The sequence below is a fragment of the Puma concolor genome, chromosome B1 (genome assembly GCF_028749965.1).
Source record: "Puma concolor isolate L17-30 chromosome B1, mPumCon1.1.hap2, whole genome shotgun sequence".
NCBI lineage: Eukaryota > Metazoa > Chordata > Mammalia > Carnivora > Felidae > Puma > Puma concolor.
Window position 1 is genome coordinate 85,181,030 of NC_141670.1, and position 22,451 is coordinate 85,203,480.

The following is a 22,451-nucleotide window of genomic DNA, read 5'->3' on the forward strand; positions in this document are numbered from 1 at the left end:
TATCATTTATCCACACTCAAATGCTTTCTGTAACCACAAGGCCTTACTTTTGCTAAAAATTCTTCCGTACCCAAGTATTCTTTATGGAATTAGGCACTCCTTCCCTTGGGTCTCTATTATTTTTTTTTCTATTATTATTTTTACTGACTTAATGTCATAGCCCACAGCACATTTCACTGCGGTTAATAATGGTTTAAAATCCATCTCACCCTACTAAACTGTGAAGATTTTGAGGTCAACTCTTTGTATCTTAAGAATTTGGGTTCTTTCCTTTTCTTATGCCTATATTGTGTTCTCCCTTTCTCTTAAAATAACTTTATTCTTTAGAAACAGTACGTGTTCATTTTAAATGTCTCAAATGACATGGGAAGGCAGTTGAAAAATCACCCTAAATCCTACAACCTAACAAAGACCACTGTTAACATCAAAACCGATGTCTCGCTCTGCCTTCATGCATGTATAGAGAGACATAAGCACACACACACGTGCATACACATACAGTGTTATATGAATAAATTCATGCGTTGATCTGACCAATTTTTCCTTTCAACAATGTCAAGGACACTTTATCTGTTAATGATATATCTTTACATGTTTTTAAATGGCTACTTATAATTTTAATTCATTAAGGGCATCAATGGCAGACCTGACTTCTTGTTCCTTGTATGCTATCAATATCAATTAAAAAGCAGCATTATTGTCCTTTTGTTCTTTGGTCAGCTGTAGTCTTGAGCTGTTTTTGTAACTCTCTTTAAGGATTCTGCATTATTCTCCTTCCCTTTATCCTTGGCCTGCATCCTGTTAAAATTTCTGTATATCAGAGAGTCTCCTACCTAGTAATGCGATACTTTTAGTCAGACCTTGTCTTTCTTAAGAGAACCATGTATAGTTACATAGTAAGGGTTTGACTTCTGATAGTTTTTCCATTTAGAAACTAATACAGTGGAATCATGCATATATTTTATATGAATATTTTAAATCTCACCTCCCTAACATAGGGTATGCATCGCGATTGTACCTGACCTTACCCTCTTCTGTGGTCATGAAATTCGAGATAATATATAATTGTTTTTAATGGATATTTTTATTTTATAAACCACTTTCACTCCTTGGTAGATACAGATCGCTAGTATAGTTCATCAGGATACTTGCTCTACTCTCTGGAGCTGAAGTCAAGAACTACTCAGATGTATTATTTTGATAAAATGAAACATCTGGTACAGTTTTGGAAAGCACGAAGTCTCATTATGATTACAGCTTATTTGTGTCGTGTGTGTTCATGTGTATACGTGTGTGTATGTATGTGTACGTGTGTGTATATGTGTGTTTGTGCACACACGTGTGCATGTATGTGTGTATGTGTATATAAGAGAGAGGGAGAGAGGGAGATCTGATTCAGGAATATTTTAATTTTTTCTTCACTGTTACTGGAGAGCCTAGGCACAGTGCATTTTGTGCTTATGGAGTTTGTTCTGTTTTTAGCCTGTATTAAAATTCTCAGGAATTCTTCATCCCTCAGTTTGTGGATTCAATAATAGAACACATTTTCATACTGTACAGCATTAATCCAACAACTCTCCTAGAAAGCCTTTTTGTTTCCGTCTCTGTATTCTGATCTCGAACCCCATCTCACCAAGTCTCAGGGACATTTGTGTCATGATGTACATTGCCTTAGGTTTTAATATGTGTGCCATTTATTACCTACACTCTAGTTATTAGCATGTAGAGATGTGAGCAGTCATTTCCTGTTCCCTACCTAATTATCTCATATAATTAACTATCACCTCTCATGTTGTTCCTCTTTCCATGACCTACCTGTGCTCCTTAATAGCAGTTGCTCCCAACCAGGATAGATTTTGCCCTCAAGAAACATTTGGAGACATTTTTAATTGCCACAGGAAGGGTACTATTGGTTTCTAAATGGTAGAGGTCAGGGATGCTGCCTAACATCCTACATGGCAGAACATAAACCCATTCCCCACAATGAAATACTATCCAGTCCAAAATGTTAATAGTGCTGAGGTTAAGGAATCTTGCTATGGAAACTGACTTCATGGGTTTTTTTTTTTTTTTTTTTTTTTGGAACTTTCAGATTTCTCCCACCCCTGAGGTGTTCAGTGTAACATACCCTCTTGTTTCAGACTACTTAGTAGCGAAAAGTGACTATAAGATAATAAAGTATAAAATTCTACCTCATGTCTCATCCAAATCATGCTTTAGTTGAAGTGAGGCAGCAACCATCATCAAAAATGTTTCCCTTATTAGTAAAATTATAGTATATGAAAATTGACATTACCACAGTAGCACAGAAGAGGCAATGGAGGAAACTGAGGCATATTTTAAGAAAAGAATAAAGCTGGAGGGATTAATAAATATGATTATTCTCAGATGCTCTCTGCTCCGAATGTTATTTGTTGTCATGGAAGTTCTATTTGCTCTTACACTGAGCACATCTCCATGGGCAGCTTAATACTATCGCCCTTATTTTCTCCTTTTTTTTTTCCCCAGATATTTCACATTTTCAAGAACAAAATGATTTAAAAGGATTACTAGAAAATCTCCATCAAAATATCCAAGCCAAAAAAAGAAAGAATGTAGAAATCATGTGGCTGGCTGCAACGGTAAGCACTCTCCAGCCAGATCTTATTCTGTCACTGTGCTGACCAGTAAGCATCATCGAGTATCTGCTATGTAGGGTTCAACCTCTGCACTTTGGGTTACCGGATGTCATCCTCCATCATCAAGGGGATTAGGCATTTTCAAGGCTGTTGGTAGTTCTATTAATATACTAGAACAAGAGATGGAAGAAGATGCACTCAACGAGAAAGAATTTTACTTATTGGCTTTTCTTGTACATCCTGGATGTTTGACACTTAGAAGTGAGAGTGAAGTCTCTGTGATTTTCTTCATATTACACGTTGCAACGTCAATCACCCATATCAATCAGGATTTTGAAGTGCTACTCTAGAGACATATGGTTTCTTTTTTTTTTTTTAATTTTTTTTTCAACGTTTATTTATTTTTGAGACAGAGAGAGACAGAGCATGAACAGGGGAGGGGCAGAGAGAGAGGGAGACACAGAATCGGAAACAGGCTCCAGGCTCCGAGCCATCAGCCCAGAGCCTGACGCGGGGCTCGAACTCCCGGACTGCGAGATCGTGACCTGGCTGAAGTCAGACGCTTAACTGACTGCGCCACCCAGGCGCCCCGAGACATATGGTTTCAACACAATGCGGTTATCAGATCTCTGACTGAAAGGCTCAGTAAGGCTCCTGGACATATTGTTCAATTAATGAGCTTGTAAATGGGTTTGTTAATTTAGATATTAGCATAGAATTTATTACTGATGAATTGCTCTTGGGGTAATGAGCTATATTTTCTATGGTTCTTTCTCATTTAATGGTACCCTCAGGGTAGAAGTTCTGCCTTATTTCCTACCCCAGGTTTCTACTAGAGGGAGGGAGAGAATAGTGCCTATAATTTTTAACTTCTTGTCTGGCAACCATTCAGGCAATAGCTCACATGAACTTACGAATTTTGTTAAGCATTCACACCCAAAGATCCTTTCCTAATGAGAGGATCAGAAAAGGGACACTTTGGAGACCTTTATGATGAATGCCATATTTGTAGTTACTGCACACGGTTACTTGTGTAATTTGGAGTTCAGTAACTGATCTTCTGACATAACTATTCATTCTGTATCAGTAGCATTTAAAACAAAGCCTTGTCCCTACTGCCAGTGTTCAATTACAATCCAATATTACTTACTCTCTTCTGGGAAAAAGGAATGGATAATTTACCATGAGTCTATATAAAATAATTTACCAAGAACAAGGCAGAGGAAATCTGTGTTAGCTTCCCTTTATGCCCTCTTGGAGCCCCAGGGAAGAACATCCAAGGTAACAATATGAAACATTGCTTTCAGGCAGCTCATTTACACTGGCCCCATTTAGCACCATACTGCATTACAGGAAGGTTGTTTTTAATAGCTTCCCCCTCCCAGTGTGGCTGCTCTTTATATCTTCAAACACTCCTATGGTTGTCAATTCTCACAAAAATTTCACAAAGGTGGGTCGTGTGCTATTTTTGCTATTTTACTAATGTGATAATAGGAAGGTAATTTGATCATTTACCAATGCTTTCTGACAACTTAGGAACATATACATATGTCATTATAGACATATCATGAAGTTATGTAAATCGATAAATGAAGGATATGCACGTGCAAACACAAATGTACGTTTTCTCTTAGTACATGTTGTTATACCATTTGAATGTATTTTTAAAAGTTTTCCCATGAATCTCATTCATTCCTGGGATTCTTTTTTGAAACTTAAATACTGACGAAATATAGCTCACTCACAACTTAATCATTGAATGGATGGTTGTCTGCCTTGAAAAATACAGGGAACCCACAGTGTGCAAATTTGGCATTATGTAGCAACACTGACTTTATTATTACAGCATTTCTTTAGGCTGATACCTCAGTTTCAATATCCTCTTTTTAAATCAAAGACTTGGGTACTACTTTTACAATGAAGAAATGTGGAAATTCCCTTTGACATTTTCCAAAAAGCTTTTATTTCTGTCTCTATTTCATTTTCTTCTCTTTTAAAACCTATTAATTAAATATTGCTCTGTTAATATTTTACATTCTCATAGAAAAAACATATAAAGCTATTTGGTTTTACTTTGATTACATTTTAAACAATAAAAAATGAGAATTTAAAGAGACCAAATGCCTATCAAGTGTGTTAAATTAAGTTCAGGGTCACCTTGGTGCTCAGTCAGTTAAGGGTCCGACTTCAGCTCAGGTCATGGTCTTCATGGTTCTGGAGTTCCAGCCCCACATCAGGCTCTGTGCTACCAGGGCCTCTGATCCTCTGTCCCCCTCTCTCTGCCCCTCCCCTGCACTCACTCTCTCTATATATCAAAAAATAAACATTTAAATTAAGTTCATATAGTTCAGAGAAGTTATAGAAATAAGGAAACCAAGACCCAACCTGCCCACTCTGATTTAATTTACCCTGCCTCCTCTTGATTTTAAATTTAGAACATCAACTATCCTTAGTAGGTTAGTTGACTATAGTAGAGGCCACACATTTTTTAAAAAAATTCTTTTTCAATGTTTTAATGTTTATTTATTTTTGAGAGAGAGAGGGAGAGAGACAGAGTGCGAATGTGGGAGGTGCAGAAAGGGAGACACAGAATCTGAAGCAGGCTCCAGGCTCCGAGCTGTCAGCAGAGAGCCCGACGTGGGGCTCGAACCCACAAACCGCGAGATCATGACCTGAACCAAAGTCAGACACTTAATTGACTGAGCCACCCAGGCACCCCAGTAGAGGCAACACATTTTAAAGAATATTCATTCTTTTAAAAATCATATCAGATAAGTGGCATTGGGGTCTATATTTCATTGCAATGAATATAGTCAAGTCTTTGCTGTTTTATGTTTAAAATTTTGAAATATTTTTTTTATTTGAAAAGATTACAGTTTTACAGATAAAAAAGATTTTATGGTGAAATCATGCTTTCATATTTCTCTAGTTGCTTATATTTGAAATGGTGAGAAAGTACCAAAGTTCTAATAAGGACTTGTAAATCCTAGCATAAGTATCAAATTCACAATTAAAACATGGTAAAAATCCTTGATAAGCTGTATCATTATATGTTTTCCTTAAAGCAGAAAACTGTTAAGGCAGATATCTGCTGTAAAATATTCTTAAATTGATCTTCCTTAAGTTATCTGATGTCAGATAATAAAGCAAAACTGCATCGTATCACATTAGATTTATTTTAATTGCATGTTGATTAGTATTGTTGACACTAATGTAGACTATTGGTATCTCATATCAGAGCCCTACCATAAGACAGGGAAGAGAAAGGAATGGAATGGTTCACCTGCTAACCATAGACAAGAGAATACTGCTGCTGAGAGATTTTTCTCTTGACTTACATTGGAATAACAAAAGAAAGAATTTACAAAAAGAAACAGAACAGAAATTAAAGTCTTGGTCCTTGGCATCATGTAAACCCACATTAGCATCCGGGTTCTACTCAGTTATGCGCAAGTTACCTAACCTGGCTAAACCTCAATTTCTTCATCTGTAAAATAAGAATGATTAAATCTTCTTCCAGGGTTCATGTGCAGTTATTCATGTGCAAATCTATATGAAATCTATTAGCGTCGTACCTGGTACAGTAGATGAGTGATTTACAGTGACTATTTTGGTGTCCTTCTTCCTACTAGTTACATTAATGAGTGGTTAGTGGTTCACTTATCTGCTGCGCTGGTGCCCTGTGGATGTTTGAAATCTTGTACCATAAAACCAAACCTAGCAAAGTTTTCTTAAATATAAATTAAGAAGATGTTAGCTATTTAGGATTCAAATCAAGTATCTGATCCAGGAAACATAGTTTTATTTTCCCTTCACAATTAAGGTGTTGCTCCTCAGTTGTGATTATTACTGTCCTCCACTACAGTTCAGGCCCCCTCTCAGGGGGCATTGCTGCCTCTGCTGGGTATTTACCATCTCATATGGCTTCAACAGCCCCACATGTCACACACCACATACAAAGAACTAAATAAATTCAATCTGTTCCACTAGCTTTTGAAATGAAAAGATAATGTTTTTCATTTGCTAGGGCAGATTGAACCAATTGACTGTCATAAATTAACATAAATTTGGTGTGTTTGGATAAGAAGTGTTTAGAGGAGTCCAACACCTTAGAGTAATCTACAAATGAACAATAAATTGTTCATATGTCTGTGTTACAGATTTGTCGCAAACTAAATGGTATTCGTTTCACCTGTTGCAAAAGTGCCAAAGACAGGACGTCCATGTCGGTGACTCTTGAACAGTGCTCAATCTTGAGAGATGAGCACCAGCTGCACAAGGACTTCTTTATCCGAGCCCTGGATTGTATGAGAAGGTATCCCACATGTCTTCAACTTTCTTTCTTCTAAGGTCATTTTAAAGTTTTAGGTTTTTTTCCAAATACATATTTTACTAGAGGACTAAATATTTAGTAACTTCACCGCATTTCCATGGTTCATAGCTCATGGCATGAAAGATAAAATAATGTTAAGTATTCCCCCTACTGATTTTAGGCAATAAAATACAATGTGGATGGATTTTGATAATAGCGTATTAGCTCATTTAGATCCAAGTTTTAAAGGGCTCTAGTCCCTTTTTATATCGCACTTGAAGAACAATTTCTTTATATATTAGGAATTGTGAATATGTACAAAATAAAACTAAGTCTTTATCCAAACAAAATCTTCCCTAACTGCAACTAACACGTGATCTTCCCAATGTCTGGTAGGGTCTCCAGGTCAGTCACCTGCTTCCTAAAATTTATTTTCACATCATCCATCAGGAAGATGGGATGACACCAATACTTTTAAAATAGAGAATTAATATTGTTACTCTACCGACATTTAAAATGCTATGCCTGAAGTCATGTTTCTTGATTCATTTCCACAGTAATTAAATCTAAAGTCTAAGCCATAATGGGAAGGAAAAAGTGCCTCATTCACAATGTCTGTCAGCAAGGACACACGTTAATTAAAAAGTTAAGCGAAATTGTCTCTTTGCTGCAAAGACTGACTCAGAAGCACACCCGATAGCATGGCACAGGCTCTCTGTTCCCAGAAAGGAATGTCCTGTGATGCTCTAGAGACACCTGCTTCTTATCTGGCATATCATTAGCTTCTACTTTTTTTTTTTTAACTGCTGCAGCCTTTCAGTGGGGATGTGGACGCTTGCCTGCGCTTATCCTGTGCCTGCATATTTTCCTCAGTAATGAGAGGTTTCTGAAGCCCTCTCTGTTACCCCATTTCATGTCTCTTGGCATTTTCATTGTTCAGTGGAGTTCTATCATAATTTTTTGACAAATGTATGAGTATGTCTTAGAGGCCTGACATGAACATCTGAGCCATATAAAGCACATTGGTTGGTATAGAAAACTTCTTTTAAAAATAATCTCTCAGCACTAATGGGAAGAATTCAGAATCTGAATCTGAAATCCTCTAATGTGCATAAAAAGAATACAAATTTTCACTATGGATAGAACAAAGGTACTAGGTGGGGAGAGAAGGAACACATGTTATTGGCCAGATATACCAGAGGACTACAATGGTTCAACAAACAGGCATTTTCTGGAAGGTGCAATTGTTGCTTATTTTAAGGCAGATGTAAAAAGGGACCCTTAAATTATAAAGATAATTCTTTCAAATTGGTGAATAAAAGATGTATTTGTCATATACATGTTAAACCATAAAACTACATAGTGTGGTATTGCATAAAGGTTGTACAGAAACAACATTATATATGTAACATACTTGCTCAGGACATAACATTTATGAGGTTGATTCTTGGCTTGTTAAACAAACAAGTATAAAAAATTTAATCTAAAAACACTAAAGATCCTAATTTCCATATCACCACTTCTCTGGGGGATCAGTATATATATTTATATATATATATATTTTTTATACATTTCAAATCTGTCAAATTTATCATTTGGTTTTGTGACTACATGAGGGCTGTGTGAGGCTTGGAGGGCTGTGTGTGTGTGTGTGAGTGTGTGTGTGTGTGTACCTGTGTTTACGGGAAATAAGTGGTGTTTTTTTCTTTAATAACTACCGTCATTTCCTTCTTTGGGTATTCTGTATCACAATCTAAGCCCATTGGTTTATGAGTTCTGTCAAAATAGCAAAGTAAATGAGAGCATGGGGCTTGGGAGCCAGTGACCCAAGTTTGAATGTAGCCTATACGTTGCTTACTAGCAATGAGAAGGTTAATGTCTTACTGCCTCTAATGCCTTAGGCAAGTTAGTCAACCTCTTGATGACTCAGTTTCCTCATATATAAAGCAGATGTGATAAACTCTTCTTAGGAGTTTCTTGAGGATTAAATGAATTGGTATGTGTAAAGTGATTAGAACAGTGTTTGACATACAGCGATCACTGTATATTTGTTATGTCAATAAAAAATAAATATCAAGGGTCATGATGTTAACATTCTGATCTTCCAGGTACAGTAAAATCTAGCCAACCATGGTGCCTATAATCTTTATGAATATATTATGACAAAAGGTTTGACTCCAATACCATCTACTAAAATAAAGTCTACTGCTGATTCTTATAAATAAGGTTTCAAATGCAATGTTTTATCTATTTAAGGAAATAGTTCTTTAAATGCCACCTTAAAGTGTGCATGTGTTTACAAATGCCGTGCCAATTATGGGTGGACTGTATTCATCACAGTAAGCCTGGATAGATTTCTTGTAAATATTTTTTTACGTTAATGTGTATTCTTACACGCCCTTAGAATTTGAGTGATATATTTGAGATCAAAGAGTCACTCTAGAAATCTAGTGAAACCTCCTTTACTTTATAAATAATGAAACTGAGCTCTAGAATGTTTTGGCAAAAACTTCAGATAGAAAATATTAGAGCCAGCACTCAAACATAGATGACCTTGTTATACTTTAAAGTTATTCTCTTTGTACCAAATAAAATAAAATAACATCACTTAAAACTATTTGGTAATGTATTTGGCACCTTCAAATCTGTTAGTTAAAATACAGTTGACCCTTGAACAACACAGGTTTGAACTGCTTGGGTCTACTTATATGCAGATTTTTTTATAAGTACTTTATGTTCTTATGATTTTCTTAATAGCATTTTCTTTTTTCTAGCCTGCTTTATTGTATGAATACAGTATATAGTACACATAATATACAAAACATGTTAATCACTGTTTATGTTATCAGTAAGGCTTCCTGTCAACAGTAGGCTATTGCTAATTAAGTTTTAGGGGACTCAAAAGTTATACATGGATTTTCCAATGTGCAGGGGTTCAGTGCCCCAACCCCTCTGTTGTTCAAGGGTCAAGTGTATTACATAAGTCCTATAACTCATAAAAAATGTGTGCTTTTATAAATTTCAGACTGTGTAGAAGACTAGAGTAACCTGCTCAAATCCTGAGACCTTGAAGAGCAAATTCTAGTTCTAGAACATCAACTGTTTAATTTCAACCTTATCTACTATGTTCACCATTGTACAAGGGCATTGAGCACAGTGTCTGGTCCAGAGTAAGATGAATATAAATACGGGTTGAATAAATGAAGAACAATCCAAATAGGAATTCATAATGTTGCCTTCTGTTTTTCAGAACTATGTATCAACTTTGTTGTCTTTTTTTTAAATTATGTTTTCAATTATATTCAAGACAGTAATTTAGTTCTTACTCTTATATCTAAGCCTTGTTTCCTGGGGTTGCCCTTGGGTCTCTGTAGTTTGGTGGCCAATGATAATAAGCCAGACAGAAGTTGTGCTCAGACAACTCAATCCAATAAGGTTTCCAAACACTGTTGATGTATCTGTTGATTGTGAACATATTCAAAGTTCAGGCATTTTCGAACCTGCTCCCTTTTATTTCCACCAGGCCTGTTAGGTCCTGCTAGTTGGCCAGGATGTGTGAAAGTTTATCAAATCCCTCCATGGCTCTCTCATTTTCAGGATCTCCTGGTTAGATTAATGGCTAGTCTGGGAGCGACCCCAGTAGAACCGCGATCTCAGACTAGCCAAGAGGTCCACTGTCCTCATCCAAGAATACTGCTGTTTCAGACAATTCCTGGGAGTGGCATTTCCCCCTGAGTGGTCAAGTGCTCCGCCAGCTCACCCTAGTAGAACTTGAGCTGAAAGGGGCAGGGATGGGAGCAGTGCCAGGCAGGAAGGCCACACACTTCCTCTCTTCTTACCCCCTGTCAGCAGTTTTCCAGGAAGAACCAGTTCTCAACTTGTTGCTTGACTTCAGTTGATTACCAGGGTCCTGAAATGGGTGTTTTTGACTTTCCATTTCCTAGTATTTTTCATTGTCATAGTTTTTTGGAAGAAAGAGGATTTTCAGAACTCCTTGGTCTGCCATCTAGGAAATCCCACCCTCAGACAGTGGCTTTAAAATGCATCTCAAACTGTTTCTGGAGTTTTTAAATATTACTTATGTTTGGACCCTATTGGTTTATAATTGGGAAATCTGAGGTGGATCCAGGAATCTAAATTTTTCAAGAACTTTACTGATATTCTGGGACACAACCTTGGATTTAAATAAATCAGTGTTTCGGGGCGCCTGGGTGGCGCAGTCGGTTAAGCGTCCGACTTCAGCCAGGTCACGATCTCGCGGTCCGTGAGTTCGAGCCCCGCGTCGGGCTCTGGGCTGATGGCTCAGAGCCTGGAGCCTGTTTCCGATTCTGTGTCTCCCTCTCTCTCTCTGCCCCTCCCCCGTTCATGCTCTGTCTCTCTCTGTCCCAAAAATAAATAAACGTTGAAAAAAAAATTAAAAAAAAAAATAATAAATAAATAAATAAATAAATAAATCAGTGTTTTAAAGGAGTTTGATTTTTATGCTTTTGAAAATATTGGTTTTTTAATTTTATTTAACATTAATTACAGTTTACCTTTGAATTATTCTAACTACCTTTCAGGCTATTTACTCTGGATTTTTTTTAAGTTCATCGAGGTTATAATATTGCCATTTTTTAGTTTTACTTTTTCCTTATCTCTATTAAATTTTTCAATTGTATTGTGCTTCTCTCTGTTCAGATTATTTATGAATAAACAAAATATCATAGATAAAGAGAACTAAATAAAGCTTCATTGGGCTGCTTAATCAGAAATTTACTCACCGGCATAAGCTCCGTGAGAGGAGGTATTTTTATTTTCCTTTGTCCATTGCAGCCTTCCAGGATCTAGAGCAATGCCTAATGATATCAGGTTCTCAACAAATATTCAATGGATGGATGGATGGATGGATGGATGGATAACACAGGTTTCTAAAATGTTCAGGTCATATATATATATATATACACACACATATATATATACACACATATATATATATGTGTGTATATATATATATATATATATACACACACACACACACACACACATATATATATATATATATATATATATATGTTAGGAAGTTTTGCACATATATAGGCATTTAGAATTAGATAGATTTAGAATTAGATAATTAGATTAGATAATTAGAATGAAATTATCACTCAGTTATGACATATTTACAAGCAAAAGTTCCAGAAGATGAAATTGAAAGCTTTGGAGAGGTTATGATTCAAAAAAAAAAAAAAAAACTATCTTAATGCATATTCTGAATCCCTCCTTTGTACTATTTTCAAAAATTTCACTCTCTTCCTACATAGCCAATGTTACTCACAGGTGCACATTACTGAGACGTGCCTTTGGTTATAATCTGCTTGGCTGAAATAGCAAAAGGGCTTCCTCAGAATAGAAAGTTAGCAGAGTATCTGGGAAGATCTGGTTCTGTAAAGAACTCTTAGTAATTGCCTATATTGCAAGACAAAAACAATGATTCTCAACCCTCATTAGAAACCCTGGGTTTGGGGCACCTGCGTGGCCTAGTCAGTTAAGCATCTGACTCTTGATTTTGACTCAGGTCATGATCTTGTGGTTTGGTTTGTGGGTTAGATCCCCGTGTTGGCCTGTGTCGACAGCACAGAACCTGCTTGGGATACTCTGTATCCTTCACACTCTGCCTCTCTCTCTCTCTCTCTCTCTCTCTCTGTCTCTGTCTCTCTGTCTCTCTCTGTGTCTCTGTGTCTCTCTCTCTCTCTCAAAATAAATAAACATTTTAAATAGAAAGAAAGAAAGAAAGAAAGAGAAAAAGAAAGAAAGAAAGAAAGAAAGAAAGAAAGAAAGAAAGAAAGAAAGAAAAAGAAAAAGAAAGAAACCCTGGGGTTTGGGGGCTGAATGGCAAGAGTCCTTCTACAAACTAGCTTCTGGGATGGAGACTAGGTGGAGAACCACTTGACTGAAGTCAATCTCATTTAAACCTGCCACATTGCAGTAATTTATTTTAGTGGCTTTGTGGTAAGACTATTAGTGTGATATATCTCTCCTTTTTTTAATTTTATTTATATCTAAATTTGTTAACATGTAGTGTAATAATGGTTTCAGGAGTAGAACTTACTGATTCATCACTTACATATAACACCCAGTGCTCATCCCAACAAGTGCCCTCCTTAATGCCCATCACCCATCTAGCCCACCCCCCATACAACACCCCTCCAGCAACCCTCAGTTTGTTCTCTGTATTTAAGAGTCTCTTATAGTTTGCCTCCCTCTCTTTATCTTCTTTTTCCATCCCTTATTCTATCTTCATCTATTTTGTTTCTTAAATTCCACATATGAGTGAAATCATATGATATATATCTTTCTGCGACTTATTTTGCTTACCATAGTACATTCTAGTTCCATCCATGTTGTTACAGATGGCAAGATTTCAAGCTTTCTGATTGCCGAGTAATATTCCTGAGTGTGTGTGTGTGTGTGTGTGTGTGTGTGTGTGTACCACATCTTCTTTATTCATTCATCAGCCAAAGGACATTTGGGCTCTTTCCATAATTTGGCTACTGTTGATGGTGCTGCCATAAACATCAGGATACTTGTGCCCCTTTGAATCAGCATTTTTGTATCCTTTGGATAAATACCTAGTAGTGAAACTACTGGGTTGTCGGGTAATTCTATTTTTAATTTTTTGAGGAACCTCCATACTGTTTTCCAGAGTAGCAATACCAGTTTGCATTCCCGCCAGCAGTGCAAAAGAGTTCCACTTTCTCCACACCCTCACCAACATCTGTTGTTTCCTCAGTTGTTTACTTTAACCATTCTGACAGGTGTGAGGTGGTATCTCATTGTGGTTTTGATTTGTATTTCCCTGATGATAAGGGATGTTGAGCATCTTTTCAGGTGTCTGTTAGCCATCTAATTGTCTTCTTTGGAAAACTGTCTGTTCATGTCTTATGCCCATTTCTTCGCTGAGTTATTTGTTTTATCCTTTCTTTGAGTTTTGAAGTGTATGTGTATTGACAAATTCTCCCTTGATCATGTATAGTGGAAAGTTACAAAATGGTGGCTGCGTAATTGGCAGACTTTTTTTTTTTTTTTTATAGAAAGGGATAATGCAATATCAGCACTCAGTTTTTGGTAAATTTAATACCCACTAAAAAGTAAATTAAAATGAAAATACCAGTGCAATCTTATTTCCCTTAACAGGAACCCAGGGATGATGTGTATATACAAGGTAACAATGTGACACCATATTGCTCAGTTGTCTGTAACTTTTATTTTCCTTATGGTACATTCCTCTGCAATCTGTCATTCTATAGTGGCTCCTTAAAATTAAGATAGTTGATAGGCCGTTAGTAAGATTAATCAGGGCTTATTTCAGCATACAACCTATTTGTCACCCTTTAGATACAGGGCTTTCATCATTCAAGTTTAGTAAATAATTAATTCATAAGAGAGAGACTAAAAGGCCCATCAGCCACATTGAGTTTTAATATCTTATTGAATGTCCTATTTTCAACATGTTGCACCTGAAATTTATGCTATTTCTATTTCACAACTTGTCAAATGTTCTGCTTTATAAACAAGTGATCCTTAACCAATTGATGTCAGTAAATGTTTTATTTCTCATGTTTTGCGTTCTCTGTGAGATTTACTTTTGAGTCATGTAGTTCGTTTGTGTTAAGATAGAAAACTTTATTTTTTTCTTTTGTTAGTCTTGTTTTTATTTCATCTTACTTTTGTTTGATTGTACAAGTCAGAGAAAAGGTGCTACTATTTCATATTATCTATTTCAAATATTGAAGTGAATAATAAGCATTATAGACAGAGGCAATGGAAGCTTTCTGTTATATCCTGACTACTCGAAAGGGATGTGTTTGTGTAGAACAGCATAAGCAGGAACAGTTTTTCCATTATCACTAAGCATTATCTCTTCCCTTGAGAACTTCAGTACTGTATTGCTGCATTACTTCAGTCCGTATCTGTGATGAATGACAGCAATAAGCCCAGATGGAGTCACCTTCATCTTAGGGTTGCTAATAGTTATGTGAAAACTGACCCCATATGGATGTTTTTGCTTCAATTTACCATAAGGTGAAAGAGAGTGCAAAGAATGCACTTTTTAAAAAAAACCTTGTTGGAGCAAGCATCTTTTAACAAGATATCCACAGATGAACCATCAAAAGAAAACTGAACTCATTGGAAAAATTGAAGAATTATCTATCGAAAATCTTTCAACTTCCTGAACAAAGCGTGTGTGCTGATTTTAGGTAATCTTCATGCATTTGTTGCAAATCATGTTATTTTGTTAACTAAAAAACTTGTGATTTTGAGGTCTATTTTTTCTTCCTAATTTGTTTTGTGTATTAGATTTGTTTTCTACTAGCAGTGGCGTGAGACCCTGTGCTTGTCATCCAGAGCAGTTACCAGCTTTGCACACACATTTGCTCTTGTAATTATTACCTGAGGGCCTAGAAATACAAGTTTATGGAATATATGTTTTTTAATTTCATTTAATGGAAACACGTATAAATGAATTTAATTAAAATAGATGTAACTTCTGCCACAAACATGAGTTTTTAGAGGCAGGGAGATCTGGGGTTAGATCCTTATCCTAACACTCATCGTCTGTACATCTATGGACAACTTAATCCCCAGGCTTCAGTTTCCTCCCCTGTCCTGTGGTGGTTGTGTTAAATGACATAGCTCATTTAAAGTTTCCGTGCCCAGTGGTGTTAGGTGTTCTGCTTGCTCCCATGCTCTCCCCATTGCCACCCACCCTGCCTATTCTTCCCCAGCCCATATTTCTCCTCCATGCCTCTTCAGATATTCCTGAAATTGAGAAATTTCCCTGGTCTTCAAGGTCTTAGAAGAAAATCCCAAGATTAATACTTGGTGGCTAAAAGGCTTAAACTCTCTCTCAGTGACTATGGGCTACATGGTTTGAAAATCTGGTGAGAACCCTGCCGATGGCATCCAGGGAATCTGGGAACAACTGAGCCTGGAACAGAGAGCTCGTGATGACCTGTGGCCCCGGTTGGCAGTGCCTGGGTGCTCGGGCAGTAGAATTCGTGCATTATCCAACGTTGAATGCCCACACACTTTATTAGCGATTTAGGATATCTGGTAAATAACAAGCCAAGAACCCCATCCCAGGAGATGGCCCGGGCAAACATATTATTCACAGAACTATGCCATCATCATATTTAGAGTCAAAAGTAAACATTTATTGAATATCTACTATGGCAGAGTACCATGCTAAACAAATGGCAAAATGCATCTGTAATAATAATAGCATCTAGTAGTCAATGAGTTCTTCTTGCTATGTACTAAGAATTATAGTAAGCATTCTATATGAGGATCCTCTATTAATGCCCACAAGGATAGTATGAGGTAGATCAGGCCACATGCCTAAAACTGTTATTACCGAGTGGATCAGAGGGGAAAAGGAATCACTCTGGGCTGGGGTGGCCCTGGAGAAGGTAGGGTTTGTATCTTGAGGATGAGTACGATTTAGGTAAGCAGCAAGGAGGAATTGGGAGTTCTTGACTGGGAATATCAGTGGGTAAGGCTAAGGGCACTGTTTGTTAATCATCACCTTTGTTAAATGTTTTATTTATATAAATGGTATCATAATGTGTATCACATCCAACAACTTATTTTCTTCACTGGTATCATTTTTTGGTTTTTTTTTTTAAGATCTATGTTCATACATAAGATCTAGTCCTCTCCTTTAATAGCTGTATAGTATTCCCTTATATTATAGGTCACAATTTATCTATTTCCCTATCAAATTTTAGGTTGTTTCTGATATTATGCTATTAAACAATAGTGCAGTAGACATACTCATGAGTATGTCCATGAATACAAGTATGAGAATTTTCACAGTGTAATGAACATAAAAGTGAAATAGGTGGTAAGGTGTTTATATTTTCAATATTACTGGATGCTACCAGATTGCTCTTAAAAATAGCTATACTATTTGTATCCCTCAACCCATGCACATATGTTCCCATTTTCCACATGCCCAAATATTTGCACTGTAAGAGTTTTTTTTAGCAATATAATGGGTGAAAAGTGATATCTTGTTTTAATTTATATTTTTCTGTAATAAGTCATATTGAACACTGAACATTGATGGCCGTTTGCATTTCCACTTCCAACATCTCATCTTTAATATATGTTTCATATATTGGGTGTTTGCATTTAATGCCAGCCAAGAAAGGGATTTAGCATATATAAACTGCTGAGTTATTGCATTTAAGTAAAGTTCTAGATAAGAGAGTCTCAGGAGTGACAGTTTTTAAGAATATTTTTTATTTGTTTTATTTTTACAAAAAAAAAACGAAAGCACAGAAGAGTAGATGAGAAAGGTCTCTTGGGTTTGGAGAGAGAAATGCAGTGTTTTGACAGGAGTCTGTGGTATGAGACTTTTTAGTACTCCATTTTAGAAAAGGGATGGAGACTTCCAGCTGAGACACATGTGTACACACACACACACACACACACACAGAGGCAATTAGGGAGGTGAGTGATACCTTTGCACTTGGAAAGTTAGGTGTAGCAGGAACTAGTCCTAGAAAGGGCTTGTTTCCTTAAAAAAGCCAGAGATGCATGTGGCCCAGGCCTGAACATATGGAAAGCAGTTTTGCCAAAATCTAGATAGTCTGTTTCTGCTCCTGGGAGGATGCAAGAATAAAGGAAGTGAGTGGACACAGCCACATATTGCTGGACCCAAACACCACATTCAAAGAGAGAGACAACTCAGAATTAAACACGGGGATGTGAAACAAATATCATAGTTCTATCTCAGATCTTGCTTGCTTTTAAAGTTGACAGGTTTGTTAGAGCATTTAGTTCCCATACAATAACACTTCCCAAATCTTTTTCATTAAACAACCTAATAATTTCTTTCCAGAAGTGTGACACGAACGATAATTTATTTCAACCTTGTCCTAAGGAATGACATTCACGAATTCATGCACTTGATGTACCTATTATGTTTGTCCTACTGCCCATGAAAATAAATCCAAAACTGTTAAAATCAATACATCATCAGTGTACCATGTAAAAACTCTAGCCTTAATCAGAGTGTTCAGTCTACTTGGGTAAACACTGTCATAGAAAGGTTTCAACCCTCCTTGTCACCTGAATTTTACTTGTAATGCTCCAGTCTCTACCCCAGGAGAACAAACTGAAAGTCTTCATTGGCCACTGTCTCATAAAAGCTCAATTGGGAGTCAATAGTGTTTATGGAAAAGCAGTCAAAATACTTCCAACTTTTATTCTTTTCAGAAGATCATAGATGACAGAGAAGTTCAAATCCCCAGCATAATGCATTTATGCCGAGGATAATGGTCTCAAGTCCTATGAGCAAAGATATATTATGCACAATTACACCCCATTCTCTCCCATTCATTGAGTCTATCAGGGTTCATAGGAGTGTGAATGACATCATTACAGGGGTCAAGAGTGTAATTTATAAGGCATATCATTTGGAAAATTGGTAGTTTATTAATAGTAAAAAATCACATGTGACATTTCTCAAGTATCACAGCATTGTTTTGGCAGAGTCATTGCTCTGAGACCTCTAAAAATCTAAGAATTAAGCCAGCTCGGTGGAGAGAAATGAGTATAGTTCAGTGATTAAAAGGAAAGACTCTGTGGAAAGATGGCCTGGTTCTCCACTTCTTGGCAGTGAGAATGAAATTCTAGGAGCCTTTGGGATCTTGCTATGAAAAGTGAAAGAAATGGGTATATGAAAAAATTGGTAACAGGAATATCATGTAAGTACTTGGTAAAGTTTAACTTACGGTGTTGATCTCACCAACATATTCATCTCATAGGGCTATTGTGTGGATTAGATTAAATAATGATCATGGAAGTACTTAACAGAGTACTTGTTGCATAGTAAGAACCAGTAAAAATTAAATGTTGCTACGGCTGTTATTGATGTGGCGATTGTCACCATTACTGTTCTTATTGCTACCACCTTCTTTGTCATAACAGTATCTCATCAACTTAGTTCTACTGAACTGTGCATTGGTTTGATTTCTCAAACCATACTGAAGAAAGTAAAAAACCCAGCCCGTTCAATTACTCACATTGTCTATGCACTGATTCTCAAAGAGTGGTCCCCAGGCCAGCAGCATCAGCATCCCCCAAGAACTTGACATAAATGCAGATTCTCAGGCCTCACCCCAGACCTGCTGGACCAGAAACTGTAGGATTGGGGCCCGGCAATCAGTGCTTTGACAAACTCTCCAGATGACTGTGATGCACACCTAGGTTTCATAATCCTCAGTCTAGCGTAAGGATAGGATTACACTGTTAACAGTTTTACTGAGATATAAAATTCACACACACCTACCATACCATACCATACAATTCATCCATTTCAGGGTGAAGGGGAGTGAGAGGTATAGAATGAATTACTCATAGGGATAAAAGGCACAGCACAGGGAATACAGTCAATGATATTGTAATAACGTTGTATGGTGGCAGATAACAGCTACAATTGTGAGAATAGCATAAAGTACACAGTTGTGGAATCACTGTGTCGAACACCTGAAACTTATGTAACATTGTGTTTCAACTATACTTAAAAAAAAAGAATGCCCATAAAATATTTGAGACACTATTGGTACCAAAAAATTATTTTTTGTTTATCTAAAGTCTAAAAAGAAAAAAAATTTATTTAAAAAGTACAATTCATAGATTTTGGTATATTCACAAAGTTTTACAATTATCATCACAATCTAATTTTAGAACGTGTTCATCACTTTTGCATATTCTGGACATTTCATATAAATAGAATTATACAATGTGTGGTCTTTTTTTAAGTTTATTTGTTTCTTTTGAGAGAGAGTACAAGTGGGGAAGGGACAGAGAGAGAGAGAGAGAGAGAGGGAGAATCCCAAGCAGGCTCTGTACCATCAGTGCAGAGCCCAATGCAGGTCAGGGACTGTGAACCTCGAGGTCAGGACCTGAGCTGAAGTCAGAGGCTTACCTGACTGAGCTGTCCAGGCACCCCAAGTGAATCACTTCTTTTACTTAGCATACTGTTTCAAGGTTCATTTATGTTGCAGACATTTTCCAAATTTCCTCGTAAATTTCCCTCTCCATGAATATTTTTTTCTACAGCATTAACATTAGGCTTCTTTATGATTCTCCAGAACAATTCAAGTATGTGTGTGTGTGTTCGTGTGTGCAGGTGGGGTAGCTGAATGTGATTGTGTGTGTGCCTGTGAGTTTTAATTTTGTGATTTTCTTTTTTTTTAAGTTTATTTATCTATTTTTTATAACACTGTTTTTTTTTTAATTTTTTTTTAACGTTTTATTTATTTTTGAGACAGGGAGAGACAGAGCATGAACAGGGGAGGGTCAGAAAGAGGGAGACACAGAATCTGAAACAGGCCCCAGGCTCTGAGCTGTCAGCACAGAGCCCGACACACGGCTCGAACTCATAGACCACGAGATCATGACCTGAGCCAAACTCGGCCGCTTAACCGACCGTTACTTATTTTTTGAGAGAGAGAGAGAGAGAGCACACGAGCAGGGAAGGGACAGAGAGAGAGAATCCCAAGCAGGCTCTGTGCTGTCAGCTGATTTACAGCTTGAACCCACAAACTGTGAGATCATAACCTGAGCCAAAATCAAGAGTCAGAGAGGCTTAATCGACTGAGCCACCCAAGTGCCCCTATGATTTTCCTTTTTTAGAGACTTCTAAAAACCTCATGGCCAATTTTGTGCTCCCTCTACGACAAATGGATAGCATTCTTTAATGGGTCTTTTTAAAAAATACAGTGACCTCATTCCTAATTTATTTTTATGACATACTCTTGCATTTACTATTTCTTTCCCACTTTTCATTCTTGATATCTTTCTGAATTTTATGTATTCATTTAAACTGCCTTGAATTCTTTTTAAAACAAGGCAGGATTTAAATACTTAAGAATAAAACCACATAAAACATTCTCTCTATCCTAAGCTAAAGACTTCCTAAATCTATTTTTAACACTTGACTTGTCAAATCAAGTTGAATAATACTGATTTACAGTTTTTTCAAACTGAAAAAAAAAAAATTCAGTCTTTTACATCTGAATTTATGTGTTTTCAAAGTGATGCCTGTCCTCTCAACTATTTGAGAAAATAATATCATTATATTTTTATATGCTTCAGAGTTTGCAAATCACCTTGACTGCTCTTTTGCACTGGAAAATAGGAATACAATAGATATCATCCTTTGTTCAGTTTCTGTTCCATAATTTAATTTTATAACATGAATTCAGATATGTAATGTTTATAACACAGTTTTATTTGATTTTATGATAAAGACTTTTTTTTCCTCTTGGAAACACTAGAACAAAAGTGAGAAAAAGGCATATTAGACCTGTCAAGAGATATTATTTTTGCCAGAAAAGAAGAGGGAAATGCCTGCCTCTTCACAAGAATGAACTGATTTTATAGCAGCTGCTCTTGAAGTTAATATATTTCTTTCTCTCTAGTCACAAAAAAAAATAAAAATCATTTTCCAATAAGATAACAAAATTTCACGTGCATCTATGAAAGGTACGTATGATTAAATATTACATGGTCATAATGCCAGAAGGCAGCAGAAGCAGTTGAACAGTGCTGTTGTGGGTTCAGCTTGACCACAGGAGAAATGCATGCTTAACAGCCTCTGAAAGCCCAAACTCCAGCAAGCGTTTGCTGAGTTTAATCTTTTTTTTTTTTTTTCCTCTGTGGTTGGACTTCATAAATACAACTTTATTGTGGATGTTAATAAGTTAAAATTTCCAAGTGAACTGTGTGGTTCCTGAACAGACTGGAGATACTGTACATAATTGAAAATTAATTCTAAATAATGGTGCTTTATTTGGGGATTAAATAAGCCTATTTTGAGCAAACAATACAGTTTGATATTTATGTAGTCAATTATAATTTCTCCAAAATGAAATCCTTAAAGTTCTGTTATAAATTTAAACTTTATATTACTGAGGTTATGGTTTGAGATCATAATGGACAATAGAAACAGTTTCCCATTTCTGTTTATGCCAAGTAAAAGAGAGTCATGTTCCTTTGCAGTCTGCTTTGTTTAGTTTTGTCATAAATGTGTGAATGTTTATTTTGCCACCTTTGCCCACATCCCTTGAGGAACAAACGAAGGATGTACTGTCTTCATGTGAATGCAGGGAATGAAAGGAAAATGAAAAATACTAAGTATTTTTAGGGGCACCTGAGTGGCTCAGTCGGTTAAGTGTCTGACTTCAGCTCAGGTCATGATCTCATGGTTTGTGAGTTCAAGCCCCGTGTGGGGCTCTGTTCTGTGCTAACAGCTCAGAGCCCGGAGCCTGCTTCGGATTCTGTGTCTCCCTCTCTCTCAAAAATAAATATTTAAAAAGAAAAAGAAAAGAAAAGAAAAATACTAAGTATTTTTAAAAGCCTTCAGAATTTGAGGATGTTGGCATATTAGTGCTAATAAAAATGGATTTATGTATATGTTTTTAATTTTAAGTTTAATTTGGAAGTTAGCAATTGCCTTTTGAATATCC

The 22,451-nt window shown here is 36.5% G+C and overlaps 1 protein-coding gene across 9 annotated transcripts in view; it reads left to right on the forward strand.

Annotated features, from left to right (window-relative positions):
• The window catches only part of INPP4B (inositol polyphosphate-4-phosphatase type II B), a 778,175-nt gene that overhangs the window by 722,426 nt on the left and 33,298 nt on the right, over positions 1-22,451 (forward strand). For all 9 annotated transcript variants that reach the window (XM_086704171.1, XM_086704175.1, XM_086704169.1 and 6 more), the window contains 2 exons: positions 2,509-2,621; positions 6,779-6,933. In XM_086704171.1, the coding sequence (XP_086560297.1) occupies positions 2,509-2,621; positions 6,779-6,933 (268 nt within the window). The remainder of the gene's footprint in view (positions 1-2,508; positions 2,622-6,778; positions 6,934-22,451) is intronic.